Source organism: Dicentrarchus labrax, unplaced genomic scaffold, assembly GCF_905237075.1.
Source record: "Dicentrarchus labrax unplaced genomic scaffold, dlabrax2021, whole genome shotgun sequence".
Lineage (NCBI taxonomy): Eukaryota > Metazoa > Chordata > Actinopteri > Moronidae > Dicentrarchus > Dicentrarchus labrax.
In genome coordinates, this window is record NW_026136718.1 from 9231287 (window position 1) to 9246937 (window position 15651).

Sequence of the window (15651 nt, forward strand, 5' to 3'; positions counted from 1 at the left end):
TCGAGCCTCTTGTTGTCGGAAAAATGGCGGCACTGCTGCTGCAGGAGTTGGACAGTTCCGAGATATCTAAGCTACCAAAACCAGTTCAGAACAAACTAGAGAGGATTCTTTCTGATCAGCAATATGAAATCGATTGTTTGAAAGCACAACAGGAACAGTTCCGGGTCGACAGCGGTAAGATATCGCCTGCTGTGTCGTTAGCTTTCGGTGCTCACGATGCTCACACGTTCGTTAGTTTAAAGTTAAAGTTAAAGTAAACACGCTGATGTTTTAATCTCACGTTGTTAAGTTATATGTCTGTAAACAGCCTTCAGGGGGGGGTTGGGGGTTAAAAGATAAAGTAAAACTGCAGCTTATCAATAGCTACGATTTGACGGTAACGCTAGCATTAGCTGTGCTAACTGAGCTAATGTTAACAGAAGACGACGGTCGGTAAATATAATATAATATATAATATAATATATGTTTATATAATATAATATATAAACATTTAAACGTTTCTGCCGGTCTTTTTCTTACAGAGCAACACTTCTTTGAAAAGGTGAAACAGCTTGCTCAGTGTCAGGAGGAGTTTCTGTCCAAGACTCAAGAGCATCTTAAACTCAAAGAGGAGTTTACCAAACTCGGTAAGAGTGAATTTATTGCAATATATATAAATATAAAGAGTTAAAGCTTCTCTGGGTTGTATTAACATTATACTTGTTGTCCTCCTTTAGATGAGGAACTTAAAGGTGTCCGAGACAAAAACAGAGAGTATGAATCCACCCAGGAGAGGTTGTCATCAGAGCAGGTAAGTCAGATATTTTAATATATAAACAGTTTGTTTCAGTCATGTTACTGTTTATGCTGCTGTGTTTTACAGAGTTAGCAGTGATTAACACATTATATCAACTGTACTGATTCTTTAAAAGGCATAGTAATTACTTAATCAACTAATGTGCTAATTGTAGTGCAGCCTTTCTGTGTAATCCTGATGTTGAGACTAATTTGTTTATTGTATTTTTTTGTAGTCTTTGTCAACATAATCCTTCACCTAAAGTTAAAGTGAAAGCACCGTAGCTACCCGTCGTATCTTTCTTAGAATTGTCTATTGACACACGTGTGGAGAATAATATATTGGAAAATGCTAAATAAACAAACACGTTGAAAAAAATGGAGCAAATGTTTGAATTGTGAAGCTGAAATGTTCAACTGACTAATGGTTGTATTGATTTTACCAGATTCTCAGTTGTCAGTGAAAGTAGTGATTCATTTGTTAGCTACACCAGCAATCTCTGTGGTTAAAATATGGTAATAATTTGTTTAGACTTCGCTGTCAAAAGCCAAAGAAAAACTGGAAGCAGAAAAGCAAGAGCTTGTGCGAACACTGGAGAGGAGATCCTTGGAAGTGGAACATTTAAATGGTATGTACAGATCAGAAACGTCTTATTTCTACTTGTACACACTAACGGTCAGGGGACTTGTGGCACTTATGTTATTTCTGTGACTCCACCAGATGACTTCCGGCAGCTCAATGATAAGTTGGTGGAGGTAAACACCGCTAAGATGACCCTGCAGATGAAGTTGGATGAACTTGAAGCAGCTGAAGTCAACATTAAAGTGAGCTATAATGCTATTTTTACTCTTTGTAAACAGCTATTACCTTCTTCTGCACTGTACATGTTCCCTTATACCTAACCCGTATAAACAAGTAACCGAAAGAAGTTGTGGTGGTTTGCCATTACAGTACAAAGAGAAGCGTATGGAACAAGAAAAGGAGCTGCTGCATGGCCAAACATCTTGGCTGAATGAGGAGTTGAAGGCTAAGAGTGAGGAACTGCTGTCCCTGTCCCGAGAGAAGGGAAATCAGGTCCTGGAACTGAAGTGCAACCTGGAGAACAAGGAAGATGAGGCATGTCTCTGTTTTTGTACTTACATAAAGATGGTTAAAGCTGAATGACATAGAGAAAACAGCTATAGTGTGACGCACCAACCATATCCATATAAAAGACATGGTACATGGCAGATACGTTGCAGTTTTGCAGTCACTTACTACCCACTACTCTACTGTTAGCGGTTTCTATATGTTTTAACTTTCTTCTAAGCACTTTAGTTATGAATGATTGCCTCCATCCTGGTTAATACGTTTTCTTTTTTGCTTGTGACTTTCAGTTGAACAGACTCAAAGACCAAGTGGAGAGTTTAAAGGCTTCAAATGAACACTATCAGAAACAGAATGAGGACCTGATCAGCAAACTAAAAGAGGTGCGTGTGATAATTCTTACAGCCTATGTCAAGTTCTAATCCTGTCTTGTTTTCCACAGAAACAAAAATTAAATGTTTGTCATGTACTCTACATTCTGCAACAGACTGATCAGTATTGTAGCACTCGGTGTGAAGTTTATTGATTGAAGTGTATGAATGGATCTCATTTTAGGCCAAGGAACAACAAGCCACCATGGAGGAAAAGTTCAGAAATGAGCTGAATGCCAACATTAAGCTTTCCAATTTATACAAGGTATGTTTATGTATGACAGCAAGTGATGTGATACTGTATTTTGGACCACCAAAGCATTTACTCCCCATCATTAATCTTACTTTTTGTTTCAAATTTTCAGAATATGCAAGCACACTTTATGTCTTTTTTGTTTGTTTAGATACAATTTTTAATAATAAAATTATGTTTGAATTTGTGGTATTTTTTCAACAACTTCTAAAATAAGAGATGTGATGCAACTTCCATGGGCTATGTGAATGTAGTAGCAGCCAGAACTTAAATGCAGACATGTTGCAGTGATTCCACACTACTACACATTTCTCCTTTTCAAACAGAGTGCTGAAAAGAACATGGATGCTAATTTATTTTTTTTTTTTTTCATAGGGAGCAGCAGCAGATTCGGAGGCAAAAAGTGAAGAGCTGAGTCAGGCAGTGGAGGAGCTTCATAAACTGCTGAAGGATGCTGGAGAAGGTGCAAGGCTGTCACAGAATAAACCACAACTACCATTCCCATTATTTAGTACTTCTTCCTTAAAGAAGAGAGTCATATGTTTTTATTCAGTTTGTTTAGCTCAGTTGCTTAACTGCTAGTTTAGTTTCTGGTTGTTGGTATTCCCTGACGTTTACTCCTTCCACCACAGCCAACAAGGCTCTTGAGGAGAAGTTGCAGGAGATGAATGGTGCCACAGACAAGAGTGTTGCTGAGCTAAAGGAGCGGATCCAAGGTCTTGAGAAAGAGTTGGACAATGCCAATGAGCTACTGTCAAGTTCTAAACTTAGAGGTCTGTTGGATTGATTGTTATATTCATTGCACTGGTTTATGCTGTGGACATTTTAAAGTAAACCAACCCCAAGCCATGCATTGATCTCTTAACTTGCATTAACAACTGTGACCTGTGATCTCTACTTTTTGAATGTCTAGGCCCTGTCGGTACAACATCTATGCTCTCAGAGGAGCAAATGACCACAATGTCTCCAACAGCAGCTGCTGTATCCAAGATAAAGCCTGGCATGAAGCTGACAGAGGTATGTGACTGCATTTCAACACTCAGATTACTTTAATATAAACCTTTTTAGTAGACTTTCAAAATAAGTCTGAGGGGATTCCTTGTGAAAATTAGTTTAATATTTATGTGCATGGACTTCCAGGATGGATTTCTAATGTCACTTGATGCAATGCAGTCTATAGGCCATGTTAAGGTCAAGCTTATGTTTGGTTTTAATTAGCACCTCAGTATTGAATTGCTGCATTAACAGTGCACCAATATGGGACTGTTTTAGTATTTCCAGACTGGTTGTTATTGAGCTACTTGTGCTTATTGCTCAGTAAACAGTATTCGACTAACAGTGAGCACCAGGCAGGGTCTAAAACGAACTTTTTTCACTGCCTGCCACTGTCGCAAGACATGCTATCTGCCACTTTTGAAACCTATGCGCTAAATAAAAGAATAACATTTAGATAATTAATTAAAGTTGCTCCCTACAAACTGAACAGTGCATTGCCTGTGCATTCTCATCAATCTAGCTAATCAATCAAGCTGAAACTGATCCATGAGTAAACTAATGAGGTTGATACAGTAAGAGTGTATCCATGTGTGAGCGCGTCTTTTTATTGATGGTTGTTGTATATTTTAATTTTATTTTTATATACCTTACAAAATGTGGTGGATGTCCTTAAACCCACGCCTTCCAATATTTTACCCACATTTGGTGGGTGTTAATTTCAAACCCTGGTGAGCACAGTCGTCGTCGCTGCTCGTGTGACACAAAATGTCGTCTGTATTTCCAGTTGTATACAGCATATGTGGAGAGCCAGGAGCAGCTGCAGTTGGAGCGACTGGAGAACAAGCGGGTCAACAAGTATCTGGATGACATTGTACAGGAAGTGGAAGCAAAGGCCCCTATCCTGAAACGACAAAGGGACGAACATGAGCGCATGCAGAAGTCAGTGGCTAGTCTCTCTGCCAAGCTGGAGCAGGCTGTTAAGGTGGGTAATGCAGACTAGTTGTATGTGTGTTCAGTGGAATGGGATTTTCTATTAGATCATGTTTCCATTTTTCTTCAATATTATATGATACTGATAATTTGCCTATTTAAAAACTGGTTTACTTCAGGAGGTGCACCGTCTGCAGAAGGAGGCGGATGAGGCTAACAAGTGCTCCTCTGTTCTTGAAAGGGACAACCAGCGGTATGAACTGCAGCTGGGAGACATGGCACAGCAGGTGGGTCCTCTCTCTTCCTCCAGTTTAAAGGACAATCCTTGTTATTTTCAGAAAGTGTATCAGATTTCTCCAATTTGTATCTTCTGTGCCATTCCTTGATCTTTCCAGGTGCGTGTACTGCTGATCGAGCTGGAGGAGGCGCGTGGAAACCATGTGGTTCATGAAGAGGAGGTGAGCTCTGCTGACATCAGTAGCACATCAGAGGTGATCAGCCAACACTTGGTGACTTTCCGTGGTGTGGAGGAGCTACAGAAGCAGAATCAACGTCTTCTGGTGGCCCTCAGAGAGCTCAGTGATGCCCAAGAGAAGGAGGAGTTTGAGGCCACTGGCAATAAGTACGTTAGAATGTGTTCTGATTTACAGAACTGTACATCAGTCTTTTCTGTGTGTTGTCTACGTATCCAAATCAAAGCATCCAAGAACGCCATCTTTTATATTAAATCCATTATTATTCATTTATTATTAGTAACCAACGATGATCAACTGTCAGTTAAGGCTAAAAAAATGAACTGTTGCAGGCGTGGTGAACTGGAGCAGAGTTTGGATAAAGCCCAGGTTGAGCTGGAGTCCCTGAAGGAGCAACGCAACCAACAGGTTAAGATGACTGAGTCCATTGTGAGGCAGAGGGACATGTACCGTGTGCTGCTGGCCCAGGCAACTGGAGTCAGCTTCCCTCAGCAAGGTAACCAAGATGAACCTGTATACTGTTGATATAGGACATCCTGTACGTGCACATTTAACTGCTTTGATTATGGTTACGAGCAGTTTAAAGTAATTCAGTTCTAGTCAGTTTTGTCACTTCCCCTTATACACAGTGTTGTGAGGATTTATTCTGGCTAAACTTGTGAGTGTTTTTTTTCCTGAAGGTACACCACCTGAGGAGTTCTCCCTGACCTCCACCCCCCGACGCTCACCTTCAGCCATCCCCACCACAGGAACGCCCACCGCACTTGTCTCCATGGCAACAGAGTCAGCTGAAGCATTGGAGGCAAAGGCAGCTTTGCGACAGGTGAGTGCCACGTTTGTCAAACAGGACTTAAACTGTAACATGTTTGCAGTTGTTTTACAGTTGCATTTGACTGTCAAAACAACAGCAATGACAACAGACATGAAGTGTATCATCATTATTATTATTATTATTATTATTATTATTATTATTATTATTATTATTATTAAATGAATAATCTCAGACTCACATAATGGTTAGTTTACTGTAAATCACTTTAATGGCTTCAGCTATTTTCAGTTCAAATTTCAGTTCATCAATGAAAGATCAGATGTCTGTCTGTGCATCAGTATTTGACATTGTCACCCACTGAACCTGTGAGCTTGGCTCTTTAGTGTCCCACATCTGCCACTAGATGGCAATGTGTCTATATTTATATATCTGAATGCCCCAAAGATTATTACACTTTTTGGCCAATGATGCTGGATAATTAAAGGGAAGAGGCTGTGCCAAGTGGACAAATCGGAAAGAAACTAAACAAAAAAAGATTTAGGTGTATTTGGTGATATTATTTTATTGAAAAGTCATCAGAAAATGTTATTCAGTGGTTCAGCAGTGTTGTGTATTGTACTACAGTTGCAGACCCAGGTTTCTGTAACACTGATGTTTCATATATTTATATGAATGGGTCAAAGGACTGTGTAACGAATGTCTCAGATAACAATAAGTGTGCTGATATAAAATAAAAATGTGTGGTTGCACCTACAGTTGCAGGAGGTGTTCTCCACCTATAAGAAGGAGCGTGTGGAGAGTGACAAGACAATGAATGAGCAGAACGAGAAGCTTCAGGAGCAGCTTTCTGACCTTCACTCCCAGAATGCCAAAATATCCACCCAGCTAGAGTTTGCCTCTAAGAGGTAAGTTTAAAAAAAACATGAGCAGGAACAGCTTTACGAAAGTAACTACTATTGTAAAGTAACTTTTAAGCAAAGCAACACTTGGCCATCACTTCTTCTGGTTTGCTTGACACCTAATGTGTTTAAAGAATAAATAACATAGCACACAGGTCACTAAAATGATGTCTGTGTCAACATTATCAGGTATGAGATGCTGCAGGACAACGTTGAGCGATACAGGAAAGAGATTGCTTCTCTCAGAGAGAAAGGACAGAAGATGGCTGCTGACACACAGAAGCATGAGCAGACCATCCACACTTTGAATGAGGATCTGAGAGCTGCCAAAGAGAAACTCACCATGGCTGAGGTTTGTATTCATTCCAGCAACCATGTCCTTTTCCATGGTGGTGTTGAGTGTGCCTGAGTTGAGCCTGTTTTCTTTGCATTTCATCGTCACTGAGGAGAATTGCAGTGGTGCTTGATTTAAATATGTGGTTGCTTGGGGAATCGTTGAGCCATCTAGACTTATCTCCTCCTGTCCTTTAGGGCCAAGTAGAGAGCCTACGTAAGGAGAGGGACATGCTGAAGCTGGTGGAGTCCAGGCTGAATCAAGAGAAGGAGACAATCCAGAGCCAACAACAGACCCAGAACCTGCTGCTGTCTAACCTCCAGACTATTCAGGTAATTAATAAGTACAAAATCTCTCACTCATTGTCTCTCACACACAAACACAGTTCAAAATGATAACTGCTGCATTCTTTCAGGCCACTCTTGAGCGTTCTGAGACGGATACACGTCAGCGTCTAAACAGTCAGTTGGAGAAGCAGGAACGAGAGATCTCCCAGCTGCAGAAGAGGCTGGAGAATGAGGTGGAACAGCGTCACCTGCTCAGCAGAAACCAGGAAGTAAGCGTAAAATTGTTTTCATGGTTCCACCTAAATTATGTCTGCTTTAGTCATTCTTCAAAGCTCTTGTGGAGTACTGATGAATCAATACAGTGTTTAAAGAATAACTCCTCGTAAAGTGTTGAACATTCTTCACACATTCACATGCCTCAGCTCATAAAAACTGAAGGTACAGACTGTTTGCTTACCGTACACTACATCATTTCTCATGCACAGATCCAGTTAATGGATGCAAAGAGGCAGCTGGAGTCACAGGTGGCTTTACAGCAGAAGACAAAGGAGCTGCTGAATGCTGCCGAGTTGGAGCTGAACACCCTCAGGCTGCAGCAAGGCAGCAGCGAAGCACGACACACCCTGAGTTCCCCCTCCACACCTATTATCAGAGGTAGGCACAAACTAACACACACACACACACACGCATGTAACACAACAGCACAATACAGAGGAATGCATACATGTACACTATTAAATGTATAGTATTGTCACTGGTTGTAATCAAATCACCTCACCTCAGATTTTAAGCAAAACAATTCCTAGGTTAACATCATTGGAAATCAAATATTTTATAGCTTTATTATAAAGTTACTGTCTGTGTAATTATTGTGCACCACACTGACCATTTACATGCTAGTTTACATTTTGGGAATGTAATAAGACAAGTAAATTGCTCAGATTTTACAGGTTCTGTCCATTTTTCTGGTCGACTCACCCATTTTTGTACTTGACCTGCTTTTTAAAATTAATATACGTAAAGATGATGTGGTCTCGTGTTGTTTAACAGTTTATATGAGATGTATACAGTAAAAGCTGTCCAAGCCACACTTCTTCTGATGTTTGTGGTTTTTTAGCTCAGACTTTTAACAATGTAATGGCGTTTTCATCAGTCCACAATCCATCCTCCCCTCCTAAAAGCACATACTAATTGCACTGTTGGCAAATTGCATCCCTCACTTCTGCCTCTGATTCTTCTTTCAGGCCTGCAGTGCTCAGATCAAGACAGAGAGGACCTACAGGGCCGCCTGCGGCTGGCTGAAGCCCGAGCAGAGGAGCTGACAGAGAGCCTCAGGGCTGCCACCTCCAGCATGGAGCAGTACAGAGCCATGGCTCAGAGCCTCGAGGAGTCTCTGGACAAAGAGAAACAGGTGCAAAATAATCCCAAACTGGATTTCAGTGTGCCACCTCTCATAAAACTATTGTACACAAAAATGATAGTTATTATAAATACTTGTGTGAGCAATTATGTTGGAAGCACCTGTGGTGTTGATCTGACATTAAGTTCTGATATGCAGAAATTTATTCATTATTAAAAATATGTCATTCTGTTGCATGATTTCATTTTCCTGTGCAACTGTCTACCAGATGTGCATTATGTCACACTGTTAACAGGTTTTCAGCATGCCTCTTGCTAATTAAGCAAATTACATAACTATTTGTTGAAAGTAGTCATGCTTGAATTTGTTTTATTTATTTTTTTACATCCTAATTACACACATTTGATTTTTTTATTTAAAACAAGCCAACATTTGACATTTTCTATCTGAATAACTTTTGATATTTGGTTACTATTAATTGGAATTTTGTTGAAGTTCAAAACGTTTTTCATGACATGGTATGTTTGGGCTTGCACATTGGGAAATTTTGGTGAATATAATTGTTTGAAATTTTATATTTGACCAGGTAACGGAGCAGGCACGCTCATCCATTGAAGCTCGTATGAAGGAGGCTGAGATGCAGCACCGTAGGCTGGAGGAGAAGGTTTCTGAAGCAGAGAAAGGGAAACAAGACTCAGATGAGCAGAACAGGAAAGCGCTGGCCTCTCTGGACGAACAGGTATGTCAAAACCCACATTATTGAACAATTTTTTACACTTATTGTGACAATTTTTTTTAGATTTTCCTTAAATAGTTTGACCCTCTGAACAGTGTTTTGGTGGTCAGTTAAATTCAACATTATACAAATAAAGAAAACTGTTTTATTTTAGATGAACAGTCTGAGGAAAAGTCTCAGCAGTGCCCAGGCTGATCACCAGGAGGCGCTACAGCGAGTGGTGGTGGCTGAAGCCCAGCAGCAGCAAGCTCTACAAGACAGCCAAGAGCAGGTAAGCAATTATAAAATTTAATGTTAAAAATAATGACTTAATGAATTAATTCATATTTTTTAAGAGTGTTCCAGATAAGGCCGATACAATCACCTTATGTTATTAAAATCAATGAATCTGATACTGATCACCACTTAGTTCCTGTTCTCAAATATCTTTTAGAAATAGCTTATAATTATATCTTTTGACATGATCATTTCAAATCTTGTTTCTCATTTTCAAGGCTAAGATGGCAGCTGAAGCCCAAGATAAGTACGAGCGGGAGATGTTGCTGCATGCAGCAGATGTGGAAGACTTGCAGGCTGCTAAAGCTCAGGCCCTGCAGGCTGTCGAGCTCAAACACCAACTGGAAGAGAGAGCCCAGAGGATCAGTGCTGAACTTTTGGAGGCCAGGGTCTCCTGGGAGGAACAGGAAAAGATCCTCAAGGTTGGCTGTCAAAAGGATTTGATAGATCTATAGGCGATAACCAGACAGTTTTCCATCTTAATTTCTTTGCTCATATCATAGGAGGAGATGTCCAAGATGGAGAACCGCAATGAAGAGTTGCAGAGGCAGAACACCCTCCTGCATGAGCAGATCCAGACGATTAGCAGCAAGATGGCTGAAAATTTGCAACGTGCTACCAGTCAGAGTTCAATGAACATTTTGTTGACTGAAGAGGGAAAATCTCAAGACCAGGTCCTTGAGATTCTCAGGTAAAACATGTTTATCTCAAATTACACAATCCTTTCTTGTACTTGAGGAATCTTGCAAATAAAATCATTTGATACTAAATCAGGAAATGCAGAACAAATGAGGTTGACCATTTATACCGCCTATCCGTGGTCTCATGGTTCTTTTCATGCTTGTCACTATTTACGATATCCTTATTTGGTCACCATCACAGGTTTGTTCGTCGCGAGAAGGAGATTGCAGAGTCTCGTTTTGAAGTTGCCCAAGGGGAGAGTTTGCGTTACCGTCTGAGGATGGAGCACCTGGAACGAGAGCTGAAGGAGGTGCAGGACAGCTTAAGTGCCGCAAAGGAGAGGATGCAGGTATGTTTTTATACTCACTGATCTTACATTTGCCTAATATGTTGTTTATAACAACCACTTTTTCAACAAGATAAGGTTGCAGCGTTGCAGGTGTGGGGAGCATAAAGGCTGTTGGACTCAGATGTGTGCTTTTTTTTTGCACCCCTCTTTACGTTGATTAATCTGTGTAAAGAAAACCTCTAGAGGTCAACGTGTGGTCAAGGACATTTTTACTCAACGAGATATACTGCAAATATTCAGATGCACAGCCTCACCATTAGGACTCTAACCTAGAAATAACACTTGTGACTAAAGGTCGTATGCTATTCTTACTCAGGTGACAGCAAAGACCCTGGCTCAGCATGATGAGCTGATGAAGAAGACCGAAACCATGAGCATCCTGATGGAGACCAACAAGATGCTGAGAGAGGAGAAAGACAAGATGGAGCAAGAACTGCAGCAAACCCAAGCTAAGGTAGTGGTTGTTGAATAAACTCTAAATTTAAAATATTAATTTACTCCATTATCCTGTTAGTACAAGCTGTTACATTTTTGAGAAGTATTCCAGAGTCAATGTCAAAATCCAGATGTGTCAACTCATCTTCTGTGTGCTTCAGGTACAAAAGCTTGAGTCAGACATCATGCCACTGCAGCAGGCCAACTCGGAGCTGAGCGAGAAGAGCGGCATGCTGCAGGTGGAGAAGAAGATACTGGAAGAGGAGATCAAACGCTGGAAAGCTCGAACACAGGTCAGGGAAAAGTCTAGAAAGAAAAAACCTAATAATGCTGAAGGGAAAAAATACATCTGTCATTAGAAAAGTAGAATTTCTTGCTTCATTGGCTGTTTTTATTCCTAATGTTATAGCAATGTTAGCAATGTTATATCATTTTACACCACTAACACACAACATTTGTTGTTCTTTTAGAATCTGGTGAGCCAGCAAAAGGATTCAGATCCAGAAGAGTACAAGCGTCTGCATTCTGAGAAGGAGCTACATCTCAAACGCATTCAGCAGCTCACTGAGGAGAGCACCAGACTTAAAGGAGAGGTTGCCAGGTGAGGGGTTATAAATGATGTAACTGTTACATTTTTATTAAGCAGGATATTAGTCAAGCGTCTACCTTTTCATCCTACCTATCCTTTTTCTCTATAGGACCAATAATCTGACAACATCCCTGCAAAGCCAGATACAGAACTTGCGTGACAATATGAGTAAGATGACTGATGAGAGGAATTCTCTGGAGAAGGAAATGGATAACAAAAACCAGGAACTCCTGGACAAGGCGCGAACTATCACCCAGGTCAAGAAGATTGGACGCCGCTACAAGACTCAGTATGATGAACTCAAGGTGGAACACGACAAGGTGAGTACTCAGTAGCTGATAACCTCACGGCCTTAGTCTTTAAACAAAAAATGCATTTGAGCATAATTAATCTTTCACACTTAATTTCTTCCAGATGGTTGCCGAGGCTGCAGCAGGCCCATCCCAAGACGAGGAGGCTCGTCAAGCCTCAGTTCAGGAGTTGCAGAACCTCAAAGATTCTCTGAGCCAGGCCGAAGCCAGGACCAAAGAGCTGGAGGGACAACTGGAGAACCTCAACAAGGTTAAACACCACAAGTTACAGCCTCTGTAGTTAGACTCATTTATTCTTAGTCTTCTCTCAGGGAGAGAGGTCATACTTGTGCACTGTGAACAGTTTGAATAAAGCTTGGTTTAACAGTTTGCGTTACTACAAACGTATTCTAAAAGGGGCAATGTATAGGCAATGCTCCACCAAATAAGCTTGTCCTTTACAGCATACATTCATTCATTAGTATCATGTCTTCCTGGCCTGCGACAGGTGGTTACAGAGCGTGAGACTGAAGGGCGCAATGCCCAGGAGCAGTCCTCCAGGCTGCAGGCAGAGCTGAACAGGCTGAGGCAGGAGCTGCAGGATAAAGCTTCTCAGGAGGACACGCTGAGACAACAGATGACTGAAAAGGAGGAGAAGACCAGAAAGGCCATCGTTTATGCCAAACAGAAGATCAACCAGCTCATGGGTGAGAGGGTGTCTCTCATATTACAACCAATGATGGATATTTTATAGATTCCTCTCTTCTATATTCCCCAGTTGAAGCGTTGCTTTTTCTGTATTTGAATCCTACATTTTAAAACGTTAATGTCCAGGCACCAAAGACCAGCTACAGAAGGAAAATGAGGAGCTAAAGCAACAGCGTGAAGAACTGGAGGTACGAGTGAGCGCTCTCAAGTCTCAATACGAGGGCCGCCTGAGTCGACAGGAGAGAGAACTGAGAGACCTGCGAGGCCAACAGGAGAGACAAGAACAGAGAGATGAGCCACCTGAGGCAGGTCCAAGCAAGGTGAGAGTCTGCTTAAAATACTTTTTTTATTTTTTCTCTAGTTTTACATAGAATACTTGTATTGAGTACATAATGTAAAGACAAACAGTTGAATTTATTAGTAACTTCTTTTTTATTATTTTAAACTTGCATCCAATAGACATGAGTACCCATGATACATCCAGCCAGCTGTTGATGCAAATTGCTATAACAGGCATAAAGCAAAACCAATAACAAGAAACAAACACGTTAGGTACTTATAACAGATGTTTTAAATTAGAGCTGGGCCATGATTGGATTAATTCGAATTTATGTTTTAAAACTGAGGAAAAAAGGGTTAAACTGCAAATGTTATAATACGAGGCTGTACAGCTGCTCATCTACACTGAACATGTAGAATAATTTTCCACTAGTATCCCATCTGAGAAGAAGAACACATACTTGATAATCTAAGTTCTCCATCATGACTTTGTCTTTCTGTCCTGATTTTCAGACCCAGGAGCAGCAGAGGAGCACAGAACAGAGACAGATCAGTCTGAAGACAACCCCAGCTGCAGACAGGGGCAGGTATGATACACAACCACTAAAACACCATCAGTTATAAGTTTACACAGCAGTGCAACATGAATATATAGAATTGAAAACTTTAAACTTTCCCTACAGTTCCGGGATGCTCTTTAGAACACTTGATTTGACTTGCATAAAATGTACATTAGTAGAGTGTTTATTCATGTCCTAATCTTTGTCTCGGTCAGTGCCAGCACGTCTGAGCCTCCCACTGCCAACATTAAGCCAACACCTGTAGTGGCAACAGCCAGCAAGCAGCCTGTCAATCCAGGGAACAAACCTACTCCAAGAGCAAGCATCAGGCCTATGATCACCCCAGCCACTGTACCCACCCCAACACCCACAGCTACTGTCATGCCCACCACACAGGTGGAGACCCAGGAAGGTAAGTCTAACTGCAAAGCTGCAGGCATAAGCTTCCAAAGCAGTATTGCCCCTAAAGAGGAGTGTCAATAATTATTCTAGTAAAGGCATACCTTTACAAAGGACATGTTTGGTGTGTTAAGCCTGATGAATGCATCCACAAGCTCAATGAAAAGCTGAATCTGCTTTCCACTAACTCCTCTACAGCCATGCAGTCTACTGAAGGCCCACCAGTGGAGCATGTGACTGTGTACGGCAGTGCCAGCGGCTCTGTGCGCTCCGCCAGCCCCAACGTCCAGACCACATTAGCCAGTCCCATGCTGAATGTGCAGCAGACCCAGACACAGGCTACAGCATTTGTCCAACCAACTCAGCAACAGAGCGTGACCCATGCAGAGCCAGCCAATCAGGAGCCACCACCTGTGGTGATTGAGGCAACACCTAGCTCGCAGGTGGAATGGCCTTCAACGTCCTCTACCTCCTCTGTGTTTGGGACTGGTGAGACAATACGCTTTTTAAAGTTTAGATGATGATAGGTTTATGTAGAATAGCAATACAAATGTATAAAATTGCTGTATTTTGGGAAGATATTAGGATAGGATAGGAGATAAATATTTAAAAAGGATACAGCAGAGGTACATATTCATATTATAATGAACTCAGAATACAAGATTTAACACCCAGGCTCGTGTTTTGCAAAACAAATCACTGTTGTTGGTGATGTTTATACAGATGCTAAATTTTGGAATTATCATAAAAGTTGAGGAACAAGTACAGTCAAGTCCATTTTGCTTTCTTGTGTAACCAATTAAACGATGAAAGACATGAGTGCAGCAAGCCCCACTGAGTTTCCATTTAATGTATTACTTGCTTACTTTTATTTTTTCTGTTATAATATAGCCACAATTTAGACATGGATGGTTCTCAAAGTATAATTCTACCCACAGTATCGTGGAGAAATCTAAACAATGCCCATCTCCAGTTTCAGCAACACCAGGAACCTCCTCCATGTCCAAGAGGCCTCGTGAGGAGGAGGAGAGCTCCACCATGGTCACTGACACAGAGACCACCCAGGAGGATACCTCCAGGGCTCCGATATCCAAGAAGCTGCGCATTATCCAGAGAGTGGACCCAGAGGTGAGAAGATTACATAGAAGATCTTAATTGTTTTGTTGTTGGTGGTGTTTTTTTCCCCATTATTTTTAATAATGACGTGGGCGTCATGTAAGTGTTTTGTGCTCTCCTCAGGAGGAAGTGTTGGTGGAGGACAATGCTGAGGCTGAGGGGGTGGTGCCAACAGACAGTGACGGTGCAGAAGCAAGCCAGGTTGGTCATCACTTAATATGAACAATATTAGTAGTGAGACAATCAAGCCTGGTGGCCGCCTACCTAGAGCCTTAATGTGCTGGATGTTTTTCCTTGTCACTCACACTCTCAAGTGCTCATTGCTCATGGTGGGAATTGCTGGGTCTCTGTAAATTTTATAAAGGTTACGGTCTAGACCTGCGCTATACGAAGTGTCGGTAGAGAACTGATTGATTCACATACATATAAATAAATCAATCAATCATAACAGGTTCTCTCCCGACACTTCGTATAGCGCAGGTCTCTACTGTATAAAATATATATATATATATATATACACAAATAGAATAGAAATGAAGACTAAGAGCATTTCTCAATATGATCTTCACTTCTCCTGTTAAATTAGTTGTTTCCTGATGAAGAGGAACTTCAGTCCACATCAGTCGGATTAATGTTTTTGTAAGATATTAGTTATTCAAAAGGAGTTTAAATGAGTACAGTGTTGTTTATTGTATCC

General features: G+C 41.1%; 1 protein-coding gene across 2 annotated transcripts in view; it reads left to right on the forward strand.

Moving 5' to 3' along the window:
• Positions 1 to 15651, forward strand: part of tprb (translocated promoter region b, nuclear basket protein) — a 23174-nt gene continuing 7523 nt past the window's right edge. For both annotated transcript variants that reach the window (XM_051376316.1, XM_051376317.1), the window contains exons 1-39: positions 1 to 174; positions 522 to 626; positions 717 to 790; positions 1307 to 1403; positions 1496 to 1599; positions 1727 to 1891; positions 2152 to 2244; positions 2417 to 2497; positions 2861 to 2948; positions 3118 to 3258; positions 3399 to 3502; positions 4266 to 4463; positions 4591 to 4698; positions 4807 to 5033; positions 5217 to 5380; positions 5565 to 5707; positions 6413 to 6561; positions 6745 to 6907; positions 7087 to 7221; positions 7305 to 7445; positions 7662 to 7830; positions 8421 to 8587; positions 9123 to 9275; positions 9427 to 9543; positions 9767 to 9970; positions 10052 to 10239; positions 10431 to 10578; positions 10895 to 11032; positions 11175 to 11306; positions 11484 to 11614; positions 11712 to 11922; positions 12017 to 12163; positions 12401 to 12599; positions 12727 to 12920; positions 13393 to 13466; positions 13655 to 13851; positions 14037 to 14327; positions 14812 to 14966; positions 15078 to 15155. In XM_051376316.1, coding sequence (XP_051232276.1) covers positions 24 to 174; positions 522 to 626; positions 717 to 790; positions 1307 to 1403; positions 1496 to 1599; positions 1727 to 1891; positions 2152 to 2244; positions 2417 to 2497; positions 2861 to 2948; positions 3118 to 3258; positions 3399 to 3502; positions 4266 to 4463; positions 4591 to 4698; positions 4807 to 5033; positions 5217 to 5380; positions 5565 to 5707; positions 6413 to 6561; positions 6745 to 6907; positions 7087 to 7221; positions 7305 to 7445; positions 7662 to 7830; positions 8421 to 8587; positions 9123 to 9275; positions 9427 to 9543; positions 9767 to 9970; positions 10052 to 10239; positions 10431 to 10578; positions 10895 to 11032; positions 11175 to 11306; positions 11484 to 11614; positions 11712 to 11922; positions 12017 to 12163; positions 12401 to 12599; positions 12727 to 12920; positions 13393 to 13466; positions 13655 to 13851; positions 14037 to 14327; positions 14812 to 14966; positions 15078 to 15155 — 5724 coding nt within the window. In that variant the 5' untranslated portion in view covers positions 1 to 23. The remainder of the gene's footprint in view (positions 175 to 521; positions 627 to 716; positions 791 to 1306; positions 1404 to 1495; positions 1600 to 1726; positions 1892 to 2151; positions 2245 to 2416; positions 2498 to 2860; positions 2949 to 3117; positions 3259 to 3398; positions 3503 to 4265; positions 4464 to 4590; positions 4699 to 4806; positions 5034 to 5216; positions 5381 to 5564; positions 5708 to 6412; positions 6562 to 6744; positions 6908 to 7086; positions 7222 to 7304; positions 7446 to 7661; positions 7831 to 8420; positions 8588 to 9122; positions 9276 to 9426; positions 9544 to 9766; positions 9971 to 10051; positions 10240 to 10430; positions 10579 to 10894; positions 11033 to 11174; positions 11307 to 11483; positions 11615 to 11711; positions 11923 to 12016; positions 12164 to 12400; positions 12600 to 12726; positions 12921 to 13392; positions 13467 to 13654; positions 13852 to 14036; positions 14328 to 14811; positions 14967 to 15077; positions 15156 to 15651) is intronic.